This window comes from Neophocaena asiaeorientalis, unplaced genomic scaffold (assembly GCF_003031525.2).
Source record: "Neophocaena asiaeorientalis asiaeorientalis breed wild unplaced genomic scaffold, Neophocaena_asiaeorientalis_V1.1 scaffold78, whole genome shotgun sequence".
Lineage (NCBI taxonomy): Eukaryota > Metazoa > Chordata > Mammalia > Artiodactyla > Phocoenidae > Neophocaena > Neophocaena asiaeorientalis.
The window spans coordinates 13557864-13571785 of NW_020175018.1; the positions used below are offsets into that span (position 1 = coordinate 13557864).

A 13922-nucleotide genomic window follows, 5' to 3' on the forward strand; every position below is an offset into this window, starting at 1 on the left:
CAGCTTATAGAAAGTACACAGATCAGACTAACCTAATGTATGGTGCTAGCAGATGGGATGGTGGTCACCCTGGGGTGATGAGAAGGGGTGTCAGGAGCTCCTGGGGCTCTGGTTCTCGATCTGGGGGCTGCTAACACAGGTGTGCTTAGTTTGTGAAACTTCATCAAGCTATACACATTCGATTTCTGGATTTTCCTGTATGAGTGTTATATTTTAATTTTTTTCAAAGGCAGAACCGAACCAAACGACAAAGTCACCTTTCAAGATCCCCTCTGTAGTCACCAAGAGTGGCCCTCCAAGTTTTGGCGGGCCAGGCCCCTCTCCCCCAGCACCTCTCCTCTCCCTCTCTCTCGCCTATTTCATCCTGTGCTGTTCCCTCTGCCAGGAAAAGCCCACCCCAGCTAACTCCCTCACATTTTATAGTTCCTCACCCTGACACTCTCCCTGAGGTGAGAGGATAGGCCTGGGTTTCAGGGACTTGGCTTCTCAAGCCTAACTGCTCATCCATGAAATGCCATCTAACCAGGGAGGGGCCATGCAGCCAGACGGGACGGCGTCCCTGTCCTAGGGAACTATTCTGGGAAACTCACAGCCCACTCCTCGCACCTCCTGCCTCTCAGCGGCTAATAATGGCAGTGCCTGAGGTAGCTGAGGGCAGGTGACAGTGAAATGGGGCCAGCTGACCCACACGAGCCCAGGCTGGGCCGGGTGGGAAGCTGAGTACAGTTGAGGGGTCCTGGGGACCCTCCTGGCTCGCTGGTGGGTTCTGAGTCACCATCATGCCCCCAGTCCTTTCAGCCCCACCCATGGTACTCACTCCTGCTGCCTGGCTGGCTCACAGAGTCAGCGGAATTCTCTGCTGTGTTCTCACTTCTCATAAACACTTAGGCTATTTATCAGGCACTTGTTCTAGCATCGGCCTGGGCCAGTCTCCAATACATAACAGGCCCTGTCTTCATGCTGCCCAGGTCTTCTCCAGTTGTGGCTGCAACCACTTATATCAGAGCCCCAGGGGACATAAGAATGTAGACTCCAAGGCTGCAACCCAAGATCTACTGGATCAATCCAGGGCCCATTTTCTACAAGCTGATCTCGGCGCTGCATGAATTCAGAGAACCATTGTTTACTGTTGAGAGACAGACAAGGAGCCAATTACACTCCAGTGTGGTCAGTGCTGGGGTAGGAGAGGGGATGCAACTGGGATGCAACTGTGGGAGCCCAGTGGAGGCCCCTCTCCTGGCCATGGAAACCTCTAAGTGAGGACAGACACCTGAGACAGACTGGAACAGCATGTGAAAAGGCTCAACGACAGGAGGAGCCGGGCACTTGACCTGACTAAGCACTGCAATATAGCCTGAGAGAGAGTGAGGGTGGGAGAGGGAGAGGTGGGTGGTAAGGTGTGGCTATTTATGCAAGGCCTGTAGGACAATGAGAGGAATGTTTTGGGAAAACTGAGGTATAGGTGGAAAACCCGCCTCTTGTTTAAAATGCTCCCAAGATGCCTCATTAAGCAGCATAAATGGGATTGAATCAATAAATCTGTGTTAATTGAATGAAATGAGGGACGGAGTCTTTTAATTTCAATTACGCCTCCACTCGACATCAGTTAAGCTTCCATAAAGCATTCAGGGGGCCGACTGTGAGCCCCGACCTGGGAGTTCCTTCCCCCATCCCACCCCCAACCTTTAATGGAAAGGTTGTTAGTTTTGTGTGACTTGCTCCGTTGCCAGTCAGTAAAGGGCAAAGGAAAATAAGTCCCCTCTGGGTCTCTGGCCTCAGTTAACTCATAACGAAAAGTAGGTGAGTTCAGACTCCATAGTGCCGAGGTTGCCTCCCCGCTTCGAGCATGCGCTCTGACAGGCGCTCAAGTCCTGTCGACCCCGGGCTGGCTCCCGGTACCGAGGAAGCCTTCACTCGGTACACGTCCCCACCAAACCAAAGCTCCCACCAAAGTTCAACACGCCCCCCAAGCTAGCGGGTGATTGGCCCGCCCTGCCCACACCGTGAGCCGGCCTCACCTTCTGATTGGCTGTTCTGCTCTCTGTTGTGTGCTGAAACCCTCCTTTTCTCTGATTGGTTAGCCACCTACCTGCGCTCGTCCCGGATTGGGCGCCGTCTTGGCCGGCTCGCAGGCTCCTAGGGGCCCTGCTTCCTGATTCGCCGCTCGGGCCTGCCCCACGGCCTGCACGGTGAATGGCTGCGCCGCTACCTGTATCGGCCTCCGATTGGGTGCGCGGCACCTCCCCCGGCGTGATAGGTCAGGACCACCGCCCCCCTGGCTCCCTATTGGCTGCTCGGCGAAGCCCGGTCTCCGGGTAAGATGGCAGCGGACGGACAGTGCTCGCTCCCCGCTTCATGGCGGCCGGTGACCCTCACCCACGTCGAATATCCTGCAGGTAAAAGACAACCCCGGCTTCGAGGACGCCTTCCTGGGGCCGGCCGGTCAGTGCCGGGCGCTCCGGCCGGCGCAAGCCTGCAGAGGGGGCGCCGGGGGACCGGGGTGGGAACTGTCAAATAGTGAGCCACGGAGGGTTCGGCCGGCGCGCGCGCCGCGCAGGCGCAGTGGTGTGGCGATGAGCTGGGCGAAATTGTGAGCCGCTCGCTCGCGCACTCTGCGGCTGCGCGGCCGGGGTGCTCCACTGGGTCCTGGGGCGCGGGTGGGCTGTAATGGGGCGGTGGTGTGCGTGAGGCGGGAACGGATCACTGGCCTGGACCTGGGCCCTTCTTCCCCGCCCTTCCCGGAGCCGGAGAGGCTGAACTCTCTCCTCGGCGTGTAGGGAGTGCCTTTTTTCCTTCAAACAGTGCTTTTGGGCTGCCTGGAAGAAAGAGCTCCCCATTGCTGGGAGTGTGCAAATCGAGGCCGGGCAGCTCTTCGTTGTTTGAGTACTTCTGATGCCACGCCCTGGGTAGGGGGCACTGCTCTACAACTCAGGGAACCCGGTGAGGGGTCAGGCAGCCTCTGGGATGTTAACTTCTGGAGCTTCCCATCAGACACAGCTCCAGAAGCTCAGCGTTTTCCATCCGTGAGGTCCTTTAGTGAGCGTTCTGGAGGCCGTTTAGTAGAGTGGTGCAGAGCTTGGGCCTTGGGGTCAGAGTTCAGGCCGAGGCCTTGTGCAAGTGACTTCACCTCTCTGTGCCTCTCTAAAGTGGAACTAATCACAGTGCCTCCCTTCTAGTGGTGACGTGAGAATCAGAAATAGGAGATGTGAGAAATGCTGAGCGCAGTGCCTTGCATACAGTAAACATTGAAGAAATAACTGCAGTTAAGGTGATCCCACCTTCCCAGGACCCTCTCAAGCCCACCCTGCCATCTATGTGTAGGATGGTTGGGTGTTGGGTGAGGCTGGGGGCCCCCTCATTGAGCCCTGGTTGCCCCAGGAAGGGCCTACTCATGCAGAGACATGAGAACCTGGCCCTGCTGAGGGTCCCAGGACTGGATGCCAGGAAACTTGGACCCTAGGTGTTCTGGGTTATACTGGGGATGGGGCAGCCCTGCAGCTGTTGGGCCCTACTGTCTGCCTGCCTCCCCGCCATTCACTCATCCTTCATTCAGCTGGTATCCACTGAGCACCTCCTGAATGCCAGGCCCTGGGCTCGCTCTGCATTTTGAATGGTGAACAAACCAATATGTCCCTGAACTCCCAGACTGTGAAAAAAAAAAAAAAGCCCACTTTACAGGACGGAAACCAAGGCCTGGAGTGGGGAAGGGACCTGCTTAAGTCCTCAGCACCTTCATGATTTCCCCTCCCTGGCATGGGAGTACTTCTCTGGGTGCTCACGGCGAGAAGGAGGAGGCTGGCAGATATGAGCGGCATGACGCGGGCTGTGATGAGGGGCCCTTTGCAGGGACTGTGGGTGCCTGGAGGAGAGACCTGGCTGAACCTGGGGGCCTCTCTCAAGGTCTACTGCCCCTGCTAACTCTTCTGTGACCCCCCTGCACTTCTCCTTCGTGCCCCTCATCACACGGACCCTGCTTCCTTCATCCGTTCTCCATTCATTTAACATCATTTTAGAGCCCAGTTAAGTGCCAGGTGCTGTGCTGGGCTTGGGGGAATTGAGTGGGGTGTAGAGACCCCATCCCTGCACTCATGGCGCCTACTTTCTAGAGGGAGAGACAGATGCAGGCCGGATAGCTCCACTAATGAGTGGTGTCCTGAATGATGCCCTGGTTACAGATTCTGAGAGCTCTGCAATGGCAGGAGTGTGATTTTTTTTTTTTCCCCCACTGTGGTGGGTACTTAATTTATGTTGAGTTAACCCAGACAGCATCCCAGGTGGGAGAAACAGTGTGTGCAAAGGTCCAGAAGCAGGACAGAGCATGGTGCGTTCAGGGAACTAGAATTTGGTTCCTGGAACTGGAGCAGAAGGTGGGAGGGAAGCAGGGCCAGGACTGCAGGGCTTGATGAGCTGGATTGAGGTGGGACTTATCCTAAGGGCCGAGAGAGCCACCGGGGGGCTTAGATCAGAGGATGGTGAAGCCAGAGTTGCTGATAGCATCTGCAGGAAGGCCCAAAGGTGGCGCTTGCTGTGAGACAGGCCATGGAGATGGCCAAGGGTTTGGGGGCACCAGCCATTTCCTGTCCTCCTGATGACCCAGTGTCCTGGGCATCAGCTGGACAGCTGAGGGACCCAGAATCTCAGGGCTGGAGGGGGCCAGGCCACTGTGTGGATGAGGAGACAGAACCCCAGAAAAAGGAAGGGCCTCACCCAGTGTCATCCAGGGGGCCTATGGCAGTACTAGCATTTGGACCTATGTTGCTGGCCTGTTCTCCCAGGCCAGTTCAAAGCCAGCCCTACCCTGGGTAGGTGTGGGGGAGGCCAGGTGTGTGCCCATCCCTTCAGCCTGGAATCTGGGCTTGGCCTTGGGTGGGTACCTTCCTGCTGCCTGTGTGAGGCCAGGCTGGTGGTGGGGCGATTTCCCACACTGAGTTCTCCAAACATGGAAGTGTCCTGGGTGCCAGGGACCGAGCTGGGCGTCTCACAGGCCTGGTCACATCAGAGCTCCCATGGCTGTAGGAGGTGGCTACTGATATCCCCATTTCACGGGTGAGAGAGCTGAGGCTCAGGGAGGTGAAGTCCTTGTCTGAGGTCGTGTAGCCAGCAAGTGCTGGCATGGGAACTAAACCACACTCTCTGACCCCAGAGCTGCTACATAGCTGCCCTGTCTCAAATGGTGAGGGTGGCCTTTGGACTCGGTGTCAACCCTGCCCTTGGGCTAGCAGGAAAGTGGCTCCTGTCTGTTGGCTCCAGGATCCTCCCGCCGAGACCTATTAGGGGGTAAAAAGCAGGTAGTCAATAGGTAGCCAATTTTTTTGTCAGTAGAGAGGCAGTGAGAAGCTGTTACTGCAGCGGGTGGCCATAGTGGGCAACGGAGCTTCCCCCGCACCCCCAGCCTTGGTCCCCGTCAGAGTCCGCAGTGTAGACCCAAGTCTGTGCAGTGTTCAGAGAATACCAGGTTGCCCTGGAGGCCCAGGGCTTGGCTGGGTCGGTCTCCGCACAGCACTGCGTTCCAGAGGCATCCGTGTGCCCACCAGGCTGCCTCCTGGGACAGGGCCCAGCCTCTGGGGTCAGACCAAGCCAGGTTCAAATATCCGCTTTGGTGGGATAGTGGGTGTAGCACCTGGACCAGGCTAGAGACTTGGATTTTAGTCAGATCCTACCTCTTTCTGGCTGTGTGACTTTGGACAAATCATGCAGCCCCTGTGGGACTCAGTGTCGTCATCTGTAGAGCAGGGAGAGTGAAGGCACCTGCTTTAAACTCACGATCTGTGAACCTGAGTGCTTAGTAAACACGCTGTGCCCGTGACTGAGGACGAGTGGTGAGCTTGGAAGGCTGAGGCACCCCCAGCCAGCTGGCCTTGCGCTCCGGGCCCTGCTGGGACCACCTCTCGGACTGAGGCTCTACTTGGCTTGCTGGGGCCCAGGCCCTCTTCGATGGCTGCACTCTGTCCTCATCCTGTTCTCCCTGCCTTGCCCAGGTGATCTCTCTGGCCATCTCCTTGCCTACCTGAGCCTCAGCCCCATATTTGTCATCGTTGGTTTTGTGACCCTCATCATATTCAAGCGGGAGCTGCACACGGTGAGTGAGTCACTCCCAGCCCAGGGAGGAGGGGCCTCACCGTTCCTTCCCAGGGGCTTTGCCTTCCCTTCCCTGCTTCCACCTTTCTTGAGGTGTGTGGAGCCTCCTGGCTGGTTGCAGGCTGTCCACTGGGCTGGAGGTTCAGTGGGCGGCCACGGCCTTTGGGCTGGGCGGCGGCCAGCAAGCACACAGAGGCCCTGCTGACCATGCATCTTCCCAGCAGATCTCGTTCCTTGGGGGCTTGGCACTGAACGAGGGGGTCAACTGGCTGATCAAACACGTCATCCAGGAGCCACGGCCCTGTGGAGGTAGGGCCCAGGCCTTGGGGGTCTGCGGGTCCCCCAGGTTAGGGCATTACTGGGAGGCCTGCATCCTCCCATCATGCCCTGTTCTCTGTCTCCACCAGGTCCCCACACGGCAGTGGGCACCAAGTACGGGATGCCCTCCAGCCATTCCCAGTTTATGTGGTTCTTCTCCGTCTATTCCTTCCTTTTTCTGTATTTAAGGTGAGCCCTGGCTGGGGGTGGCCCTGAACTGGCCCAGGCTGGCCTCTGCCAGGGACTTGCTGCAAGCCCTTTGGATGCCATTTAGGGCTTGGCCTCTACTGGGGTGGGAGGAGCTGCAGCCAAGGCAGAAGGTGCCCGGGGAGCATGTGGCTGGGGCCGGGGCTGTGTGGGAGGCCTGGGCCCCAGGCTGTGGGCCGAGGCCACCTAACAGGCTTGTTTTCCCAGAATGCACCAAACGAACAACGCCAGGTTCCTGGACTTGCTGTGGAGGCATGTACTCTCCCTGGGTCTCCTCACCGTGGCGTTTCTAGTCTCCTATAGCAGGTACAGAGGGAGGTAGAGCCCCTGCCCCACGCCCTGCCCACTGGGGTCCAGCTGGATACTTGGTCCCTATTGGACCTCGCTGTGGACCCGAGTCCCAGAGCCTGTAGAGCAGGGCTGCAAAGGGGGTCCCAGGCCTCTCATTTTATTTTATTTATTTATTTTTATATTTTTGGCTGCGTTGGGTCTTCATTGCTGCATGCGGGCTTTCTCAAGTTGCAGCGCGCGGGCTTCTCCTTGCGGTGGCTTCTCTTGCTGTGGAGCACGGGCTCTAGGCGCGCGGGCTCAGTAGTTGTGGCTCATGGGCTCTAGAGCGCAGGCTTGGTAGTTGTGGCGCACAGGCTTAGTTGCTCCGCGGCATGTGAGATCTTCCCGGACCAGGGCTCGAACCCGTGTCCCCTGCATTGGCGGATTCTTAACCACTGCACCACCAGGGAAGCTCCAGTCCTCTCATTTTAAAGGGCCAGGGCTCCAGCTGGCCCTTCCAACCCAGTCCTTGCTTTCTCCTCTTGGTTGGGCCCAAGGTTCTAGGGTTAGCCATCTGTTCCCAATGTCCTGGAGCAGCCCCTTGCGGACAAACTCCAAGTTCAAGGGCTGGACAGAAGGGGGGCAAATCCTACCTGAGCCATCCCTTCACTTCTAGAGTCAGGGGAGCAGCTGTTGGGGTCCAGCCCCTTGCCTCCTTCTAGAAGTAGCTCTGAGTCCGTGTGGTCACAGGGGCCTGTCCCGTCTGTGTATGTCTCCCGTGTGTGTGCAGAGGTCCAGGGAAGCTGGCACTCAGGCGTGCAGGGAGGCTGTGCAGGACTGTCTCTGGCTGGCTCTGATGAACTTCCCTCTGTCCTTGGCCCAGGGTCTACCTGCTGTACCACACCTGGAGCCAGGTGCTCTATGGGGGCATCGCTGGAGGCCTCATGGCCATCGCCTGGTTCGTCTTCACGCAGGAGGTCCTCACCCCCCTGTTCCCTAGGATAGCAGCCTGGTAACTGCCTCCTGCCCCTGCTGCTGTCCCCCGCTCCCCCCACCTTCCCAGGCACTATGGCCCGTGCCCCTTCCTGCAAAGGGGCCATCAGTGGGAGGACCCAGGCGTCCTGACCCCAGCCTCAGTCTCCCTGGTAGGGCCCTAGTGCCCAGGCCTCTGGTGGGCATAGGGCTGCAGGCCCCGCTCGTCTGGCTTCCATCTCCCCCAGGCGTTTTCTCAGCCCAGAAGCCAAGATGCCAGCCTCTGTCCTTGCCTGGCCTCTCAGGGATTTGGAAAGCAGCATGTGTCCTTCTGGGTTGTGTGTGCCTTGGGGCATTGGACCTGCCTGAGTGTCACACAGGCGACACATCTGGGTCTTGCACAGGCCAGGCAAAGTGGTGGGGAGAGGGTGCATCGCCGGCCCCAGGCACTGGTGGGAGAGTCTGGCTTGGTGACAGACTCATGTCCTGATATGGTCCTGGATTTCCGGGTGTCTGTCTCTCCAGGCCTATCTCTGAGTTCTTCCTAATCCGAGACACGAGCCTCATTCCCAACGTACTCTGGTTTGAGTACACGGTAACCCGGGCAGAAGCCAGGTGAGTCAAGGGGATAGCAATCACTGGGTCGTGGCTCAGTGGGGCACATCCCTCAGTCAGTGCCGCCCCCAGTTTTGGAAGGCTGCCTGAGAGCCAGGCACTTGCCTAAGCACTTTTCTTGTACTGCCTCAGTGAATCCTCCCCTGGACCCCATTTTACAGATGAGAAAACTGAGGCTCAGAGAGGGGAGGAGAGCAATCACTTGACCAAGGGTTTGCAGATCATGCGTGTGGGAGCTGGGCTGGGAATCTAGGCTGTTGAGCCCAGGGCCATGCTTTTTTTCTCTTTTTTTTGCGGTACGCGGGCCTCTCACTGTTGTGGCCTCTCCCGTTGCGGAGCACAGGCTCCGGACGCGTAGGCTCAGCGGCCATGGCTCACCGGCCTAGCTGCTCTGTGACATGTGGGATCTTCCCGGACCAGGGCACGAACCCGTGTCCCCTGCATCGGCAGGCGGACTCTCAACCACTGCGCCACCAGGGAAGCCCCAGGGCCATGCTTTTAACCTCTGTGGCCCGGAACCAGAGAGCTGGGCAGCCAGGATTCTCTGGGGGCCTGTGTGTTGACCCCCCTTGGGACTGTTTAGTCTAGACACTTTCCTCTGGAGGGGTAAACTGAGGTGTGGTGAGTTAGGGGCACCCGTGTTTGCACAGCCAGTCAGGGCAAAGCCGGCTTTGGAGGCTTCTTCTGACTCAGCTCTCCACGCACCCCAAATCCTGGGTGGGGTGCCAGGTGGGGTCGGGAAGGCCTGGCTCCTTCCCAGGTTCAGAGGGGAGCTGAGGCGAGGTTGGGCTCCAGCACAAGCCTGGGAGGTTTCCTGAGGAGCCCTGGATTCCTGGTGAGAGGAACCACAGGGCGGGGTCACAGCAGCAGGGAAGTGTGTCTAGGGCATCATGGTCCCAATTATCCTAACGAACTTAAGGGTAAAGCCCTGGATCCTGAGGAAAGGGGATTTGAGGGGTTAGGGCAGGCAATCCTGTTATTAGCGGAAGGCCCCAGCTGGCCCAGGCTCTCCACCTGGCTCCCAGAGCGGCCCCGCCCCTCCCGGCTGGCCGCCACCCACCTTGATGTACCCAAACTTCCATGTGCACCTGCTCTGTGCCAGGCCGTGGCCGGCAGTGGCCGGCAGGGGGGACACGAGGAATGAGGCACCTACCTGTACGACAAGTGCCTCGGGCTTGAGAGCTCGTGACAGCAGCATGCTGTGAGGGTGTGTGGTTGGGCTGGCTGGCCGCTGTGACAGGTCTGAGCAGAGAGAAAGCGGGACTGTCCAAGTTGGGGTTTAGCAGGGAGAGTGCTCTCAGCATAGGGAACAGCTTGTGCAAAGCTTCTGAGAACAGGAAGCTTGGGGAGTCCACCAAACAGACGGAGGCAGGTGTGGCTGGAGCCCAGGGAAGAAGGGGGCTGCCCATGGCACAAGGCTGGGGCTGCATCACACAGGACCTGTGGGGACAGTTAGGTTTCTGAATTTCAGTGGGGTCTCTCGAGGAGCCAGGCCCTCCAGGGAACGGGGCTGCCCCTGCTTCCCTCAGGCTCCTGAGCCCGTCGTAGATATCGCCACACCCCCAAGTCAGGTACTCAGATCCACTCGATAACTTGTATCAGGAGTGCTCCTACCTTTGCTTATGTATATTCCAAATGGAGAACTCACTACCTTCTTGTCTGTTTAGGTTGATGGTAACAGAACCCCACTTATGCTGGCTTATCTATAAGTGGGAACTGCCCATGATTACTGGAATCCAGCCAGGTCCCTCTTGCCTCTGTTCTCCCATCCTGGCCCCCGCCCCTGCCCCGGCCTCCTGGCTGCACTTGGACTCCAGAGCTGAGCACCTGTGATACAGGCCCAGCAGAGACATTGACCCTCTCTAGGCCCCAAGTCCCAGGTCCCAGGGCAGGAGCTGTGATTGGCCCAGCTTGAGCCAACCACTGGGGCTACTGGGAGTGGACACTCATTCTGATGGGATTGTGGGGAGGAAGGAGACAGCTGAGGGGCGAGTCACTGGACGCCAGGAGTCCCCTCATCTGACCCCCACCCCCACTTTGCAGGAACAGACAGCGCAAGCTGGGGACGAAACTGCAGTGACCGGTGAGTGTGGCTGTCTCCAGCCTCCGGATCTGGCCTGCACGATGCCTTGCAGGGTGGATGGAATGACAGACAGAGGGACGAAGCAGAGACCTCTACAGACCCAAGTCACCGAGTGGAGCCTTTTTTTTTCTTATTTTAATTTTAATGAACAAGGTGGACCAAAGGGCTGAGCCAGCCCCTCAGCCAGGACCCTGGAGGGCCTGTTGCCGGGGGGCCTCACAGCCAGAGACCCTCACAGTGCTGCTGCCAGCCCCCAGTTGGGCGGAAAGTGCCCCTGACGTGGGCACTGGGGCATGGGGTAGAGAAGGAGGGCTTGAATCTCTGGCCACAGGGCCAGGAAATGTAGGTGGCGTGAAAAATGCACACTATTTATTTTTTGGTTTTGTCAAAGGCAGATGGGATTTTGGGGAGGGACTGGAAGACCCAGCTCTGCGGGGGCTGCCCTGCGTACCGAGGAGCCCAGGTCAGCTTCCCAGGCCCTTTGCCCTGGGCCCGAGAGACGGCCTGGGGGCCCAGGAGGAGGGAGCACCCCCATGCCCCCCCTGCCGCCAACGCCATTCCAGAACCTCGGTCAGTGTTTCCCGTGCGGGAGCCAGGCCCAGAGAGAGCAGGGGTCTGCGCTGCCATCGCTGCGTCCTACCCGCATCGACCCTGCACCGCAAGGGCTTTCTCTGGTTCCCTGTCCCCAAGACAGCGGTCCCTTTCTGATGAAAGAGCCTGCGCCTGTGGGTGAGCAAACCCAAGCTGTTTACAGCTCTTTCCTGTCCTGCGTCCGCTACTGGGTCGTCTTCATCTCCACCTGAACAAAATGCAGAGGAAGCAGGAGCTGGTGAGAGGAGTGGGGCAGCGGTGCCTACTGTCCCCACCCTTCCCTCCCCTCTGTGTGCTCTGAGCATTCCTTGTCCTTCCCGACCCCCCTCCGAGAGGCTGGGAACCTGCTTGGGTCACCCCAAACCTGTGTCCGGGGTGTGGCTCACAGATCCCCACTGCCCAGCTCGGAGGACGACTCCTCCCAATCTTGAAGCCGCTTTGAAATGGAGCTGTGGAGAGGAGATGCGTCCAGACTTGGAAGCTTCTAGAACTGAACCAGGCTGCTCGGCACCTGTGTTCCGGGCCCGACCCCCCTCCCGCCCCCTTTTCTTTGTGGAGGTTCCTGATCTGCTGCTGAAGCACAATATTTTGGTGCTTTCTTTTCTCATTTGCTGAAGACAGTGTCCAAAGCCATTCCAGATGCCAGGACCAGGGCCTGTTTCTGGGGAAGGTCGGTCAGTCCCCACATTTTCCTTTCCTTCCCTTCTCATTTTTATTTTTTACTTTTTGCCTGAGATAAGCCAAGTGTGAGGTGGTTTGACTTAAGAAAAATCGATGAAAATTGTTTACTATTGTTTTAAAATAAAATCTTCAACTCTGGCAGCTTGAACATGTTGACTGAGCTGATGGGAGGAGCCGGGGACGTGGCTGTGTGGACACACGACGCGAGGGGCAAGGGCATGGTTAAGACCGGAAGATCGTGCGCGTCTCCAAGACACCTAGTCCCCTCCAGCCCCCAGAGCCAGGGTTGGAATGGCCTCTGTGACATACCCCACTGGGCTCTGAGGACAGCTCCCTTCCATTGAGTTTTTTTAGTCCCAGTCTACCTCCCCCTGTGGCACTGGCTGGCTCTGCCGTCAGTAAGCCTAGCTTCTCCTTCACATGACAGCCCTTGAAGACTGGGGACAACCAGCATGTCCTTCTCAAGCCTCTGCCAGGATAAAGACCTCCACTCCTTGCTGAATTCAGTGCTTTAGTGTGCGGACAGGTGAGTATCGTGCTTTGGAAGAAGTAACTGCAAACTGACCTGGGTTTTGGATGCCTTGTAGGAGTGAAGAGAACACAAGCCGTTTCAGGGGTCCAATGTGGGGGTTCTAACCCTTCTTTAATTCATTAACCTGAGATTCATAACAGCTTCACCCTCAGGCGAATCAGAAGTAATCCCATCCTCACATGAGCTCGAAGGCTGGGTTTGGGTTCCCCACCACGGTCCATACAACCTGGACATTTAGTTAAGGTGACCTCATCCCAGACGTGTGGCAGAAGCAAACAAATCTCTGGAAGAAGGAACCTTCATGCTAGACTTCAATTACTTATACAGTTTTAAGAAATTACCATGAACAAAATATAGACAAAGATGACCAGGTAGGAAAGGAATCACCACCACCCTTGAGAACTAGCTGGAAACAAGTATTAGAAACAAACCCACACTTACTTCAGGTGCTGGAATGATTGGGCACAGATTTTAAGTTGTTTTACTTTTTTAAAGAAGTAAGGGACAAGCTTGAAAATACCTGCAGGACTTCGCTGGGCGTGCACTGGTTGAGAATCCACCTGCCAGTGCAGGGGACACAGATTTGATCCCTGGTCCGGGAAGATCTCACATGTCGTGGAGCAGCTAAGCCCGTGCGCTACAACCACGGAGCTTGCGCTCTAGAGCCTGTGAGCCACAACTACTGAGCCCACGCACAACAACTACTGAAGCCCATGAACTCTAGGGCCTGCGTGCTGCAACTACTGAGCCCTTGTGCTGCAACTACTGAAGCCCACACGCCTAGAGCCCGTGCTCCATGAGAAGCCACTTCAGTGAGAAGCCCACGCACCACAACGAAGCATAGCCCCCGCTCACCACAAATGGAGAAAGCCCGCACGCAGCAATGAAGACCCAAGGCAGCCAGAAATAAATAAATAAACATATATATGTATGTATGTATGTATGTGTGTATATATATGTGTATCTGCAGAGAACAGGAAACTGTAACGTGAACCCTGGCAGATTTTTCAATGAATACTGGAAAATATAGCTAAAAAACAAGAACTCAGTAGGTAGATTGAACAGCAGACTAGACATAGTTAAAGAGAAAAACTGGAGGTCAGAGGAAATCCAGGATGCAGCAAGAGAGAGGACGGGGCCGTCTCATGAGCCCTGAGGTTTCCCCGAATCCCGGGTAAACGCTGCTTTTTACCCCAGTTGGCACTCACCCACACGTTCACCCTGGTTGGGCTCTCAGAGAGCTGCCCGGCACCCCACCTGCGGGTTGCCCAACTCCTTTTCCCATTCAGTTGGTCACCAAGCCCTGCTCACTCCACCTTGTCAGTGTCTTTTGAAATAGCCACTTTCTCTGCCTTCCAGGCCAGTCTGGGTCCCAGCCCACTACCCCCTGCTCAGCAGCAGCAAAGCCTCCTGGCAGGTTGCCCTCATCCCCACCCATCAGGGCCCTTCAATCCATTCCTCAGCATCTTCCTAAAACATCGTCCTCAGTGTCTTGGGATAAAACCCAAGCCTTTAACTTGGCCCATGGCGTCCAGCCCTCACTCAACCTTGGGGCTCTGCTCCAGGCCTGCCCTT

At 57.1% G+C, this 13922-nt stretch overlaps 1 protein-coding gene across 4 annotated transcripts; it reads left to right on the forward strand.

The window, feature by feature from the left end:
- The first annotated feature begins 2302 nt into the window (after positions 1 to 2302).
- DOLPP1 (dolichyldiphosphatase 1) lies at positions 2303 to 12978 on the forward strand. 4 transcript variants are annotated; one of them, XR_003005647.1, is made up of 10 exons: positions 2316 to 2396; positions 5979 to 6079; positions 6303 to 6387; positions 6486 to 6585; positions 6811 to 6909; positions 7757 to 7885; positions 8371 to 8460; positions 10504 to 11372; positions 11752 to 11804; positions 11958 to 12978. XR_003005647.1 is itself a non-coding variant. In XM_024762769.1 (8 exons), the coding sequence occupies exons 1-8, from the start codon at positions 2321 to 2323 to the stop codon at positions 10538 to 10540; spliced, it is 717 nt and encodes a 238-aa protein (XP_024618537.1). In that variant the 5' UTR covers positions 2303 to 2320; the 3' UTR covers positions 10541 to 11953. The 4 variants fall into 4 exon arrangements, 1 of the variants encoding a protein (XP_024618537.1); XR_003005645.1 differs by having other exon boundaries at positions 10504 to 11804; XR_003005646.1 differs by lacking the exon at positions 11958 to 12978 and having other exon boundaries at positions 11752 to 11953.
- The last annotated feature ends 944 nt before the right edge of the window (positions 12979 to 13922 follow it).

Coding starts and splice junctions, on each gene's coding strand:
- DOLPP1 (XM_024762769.1), top strand. CDS start 2,321: ATGGCAGCGGACGGACAGTGCTCGCTCCCCGCTTCATGGCGGCCGGTG. Junction 6,080..6,302: donor TCAAGCGGGAGCTGCACACG/GTGAGTGAGTCA, acceptor TCTTCCCAGCAG/ATCTCGTTCCTTGGGGGCTT. Junction 7,886..8,370: donor TTCCCTAGGATAGCAGCCTG/GTAACTGCCTCC, acceptor CTGTCTCTCCAG/GCCTATCTCTGAGTTCTTCC.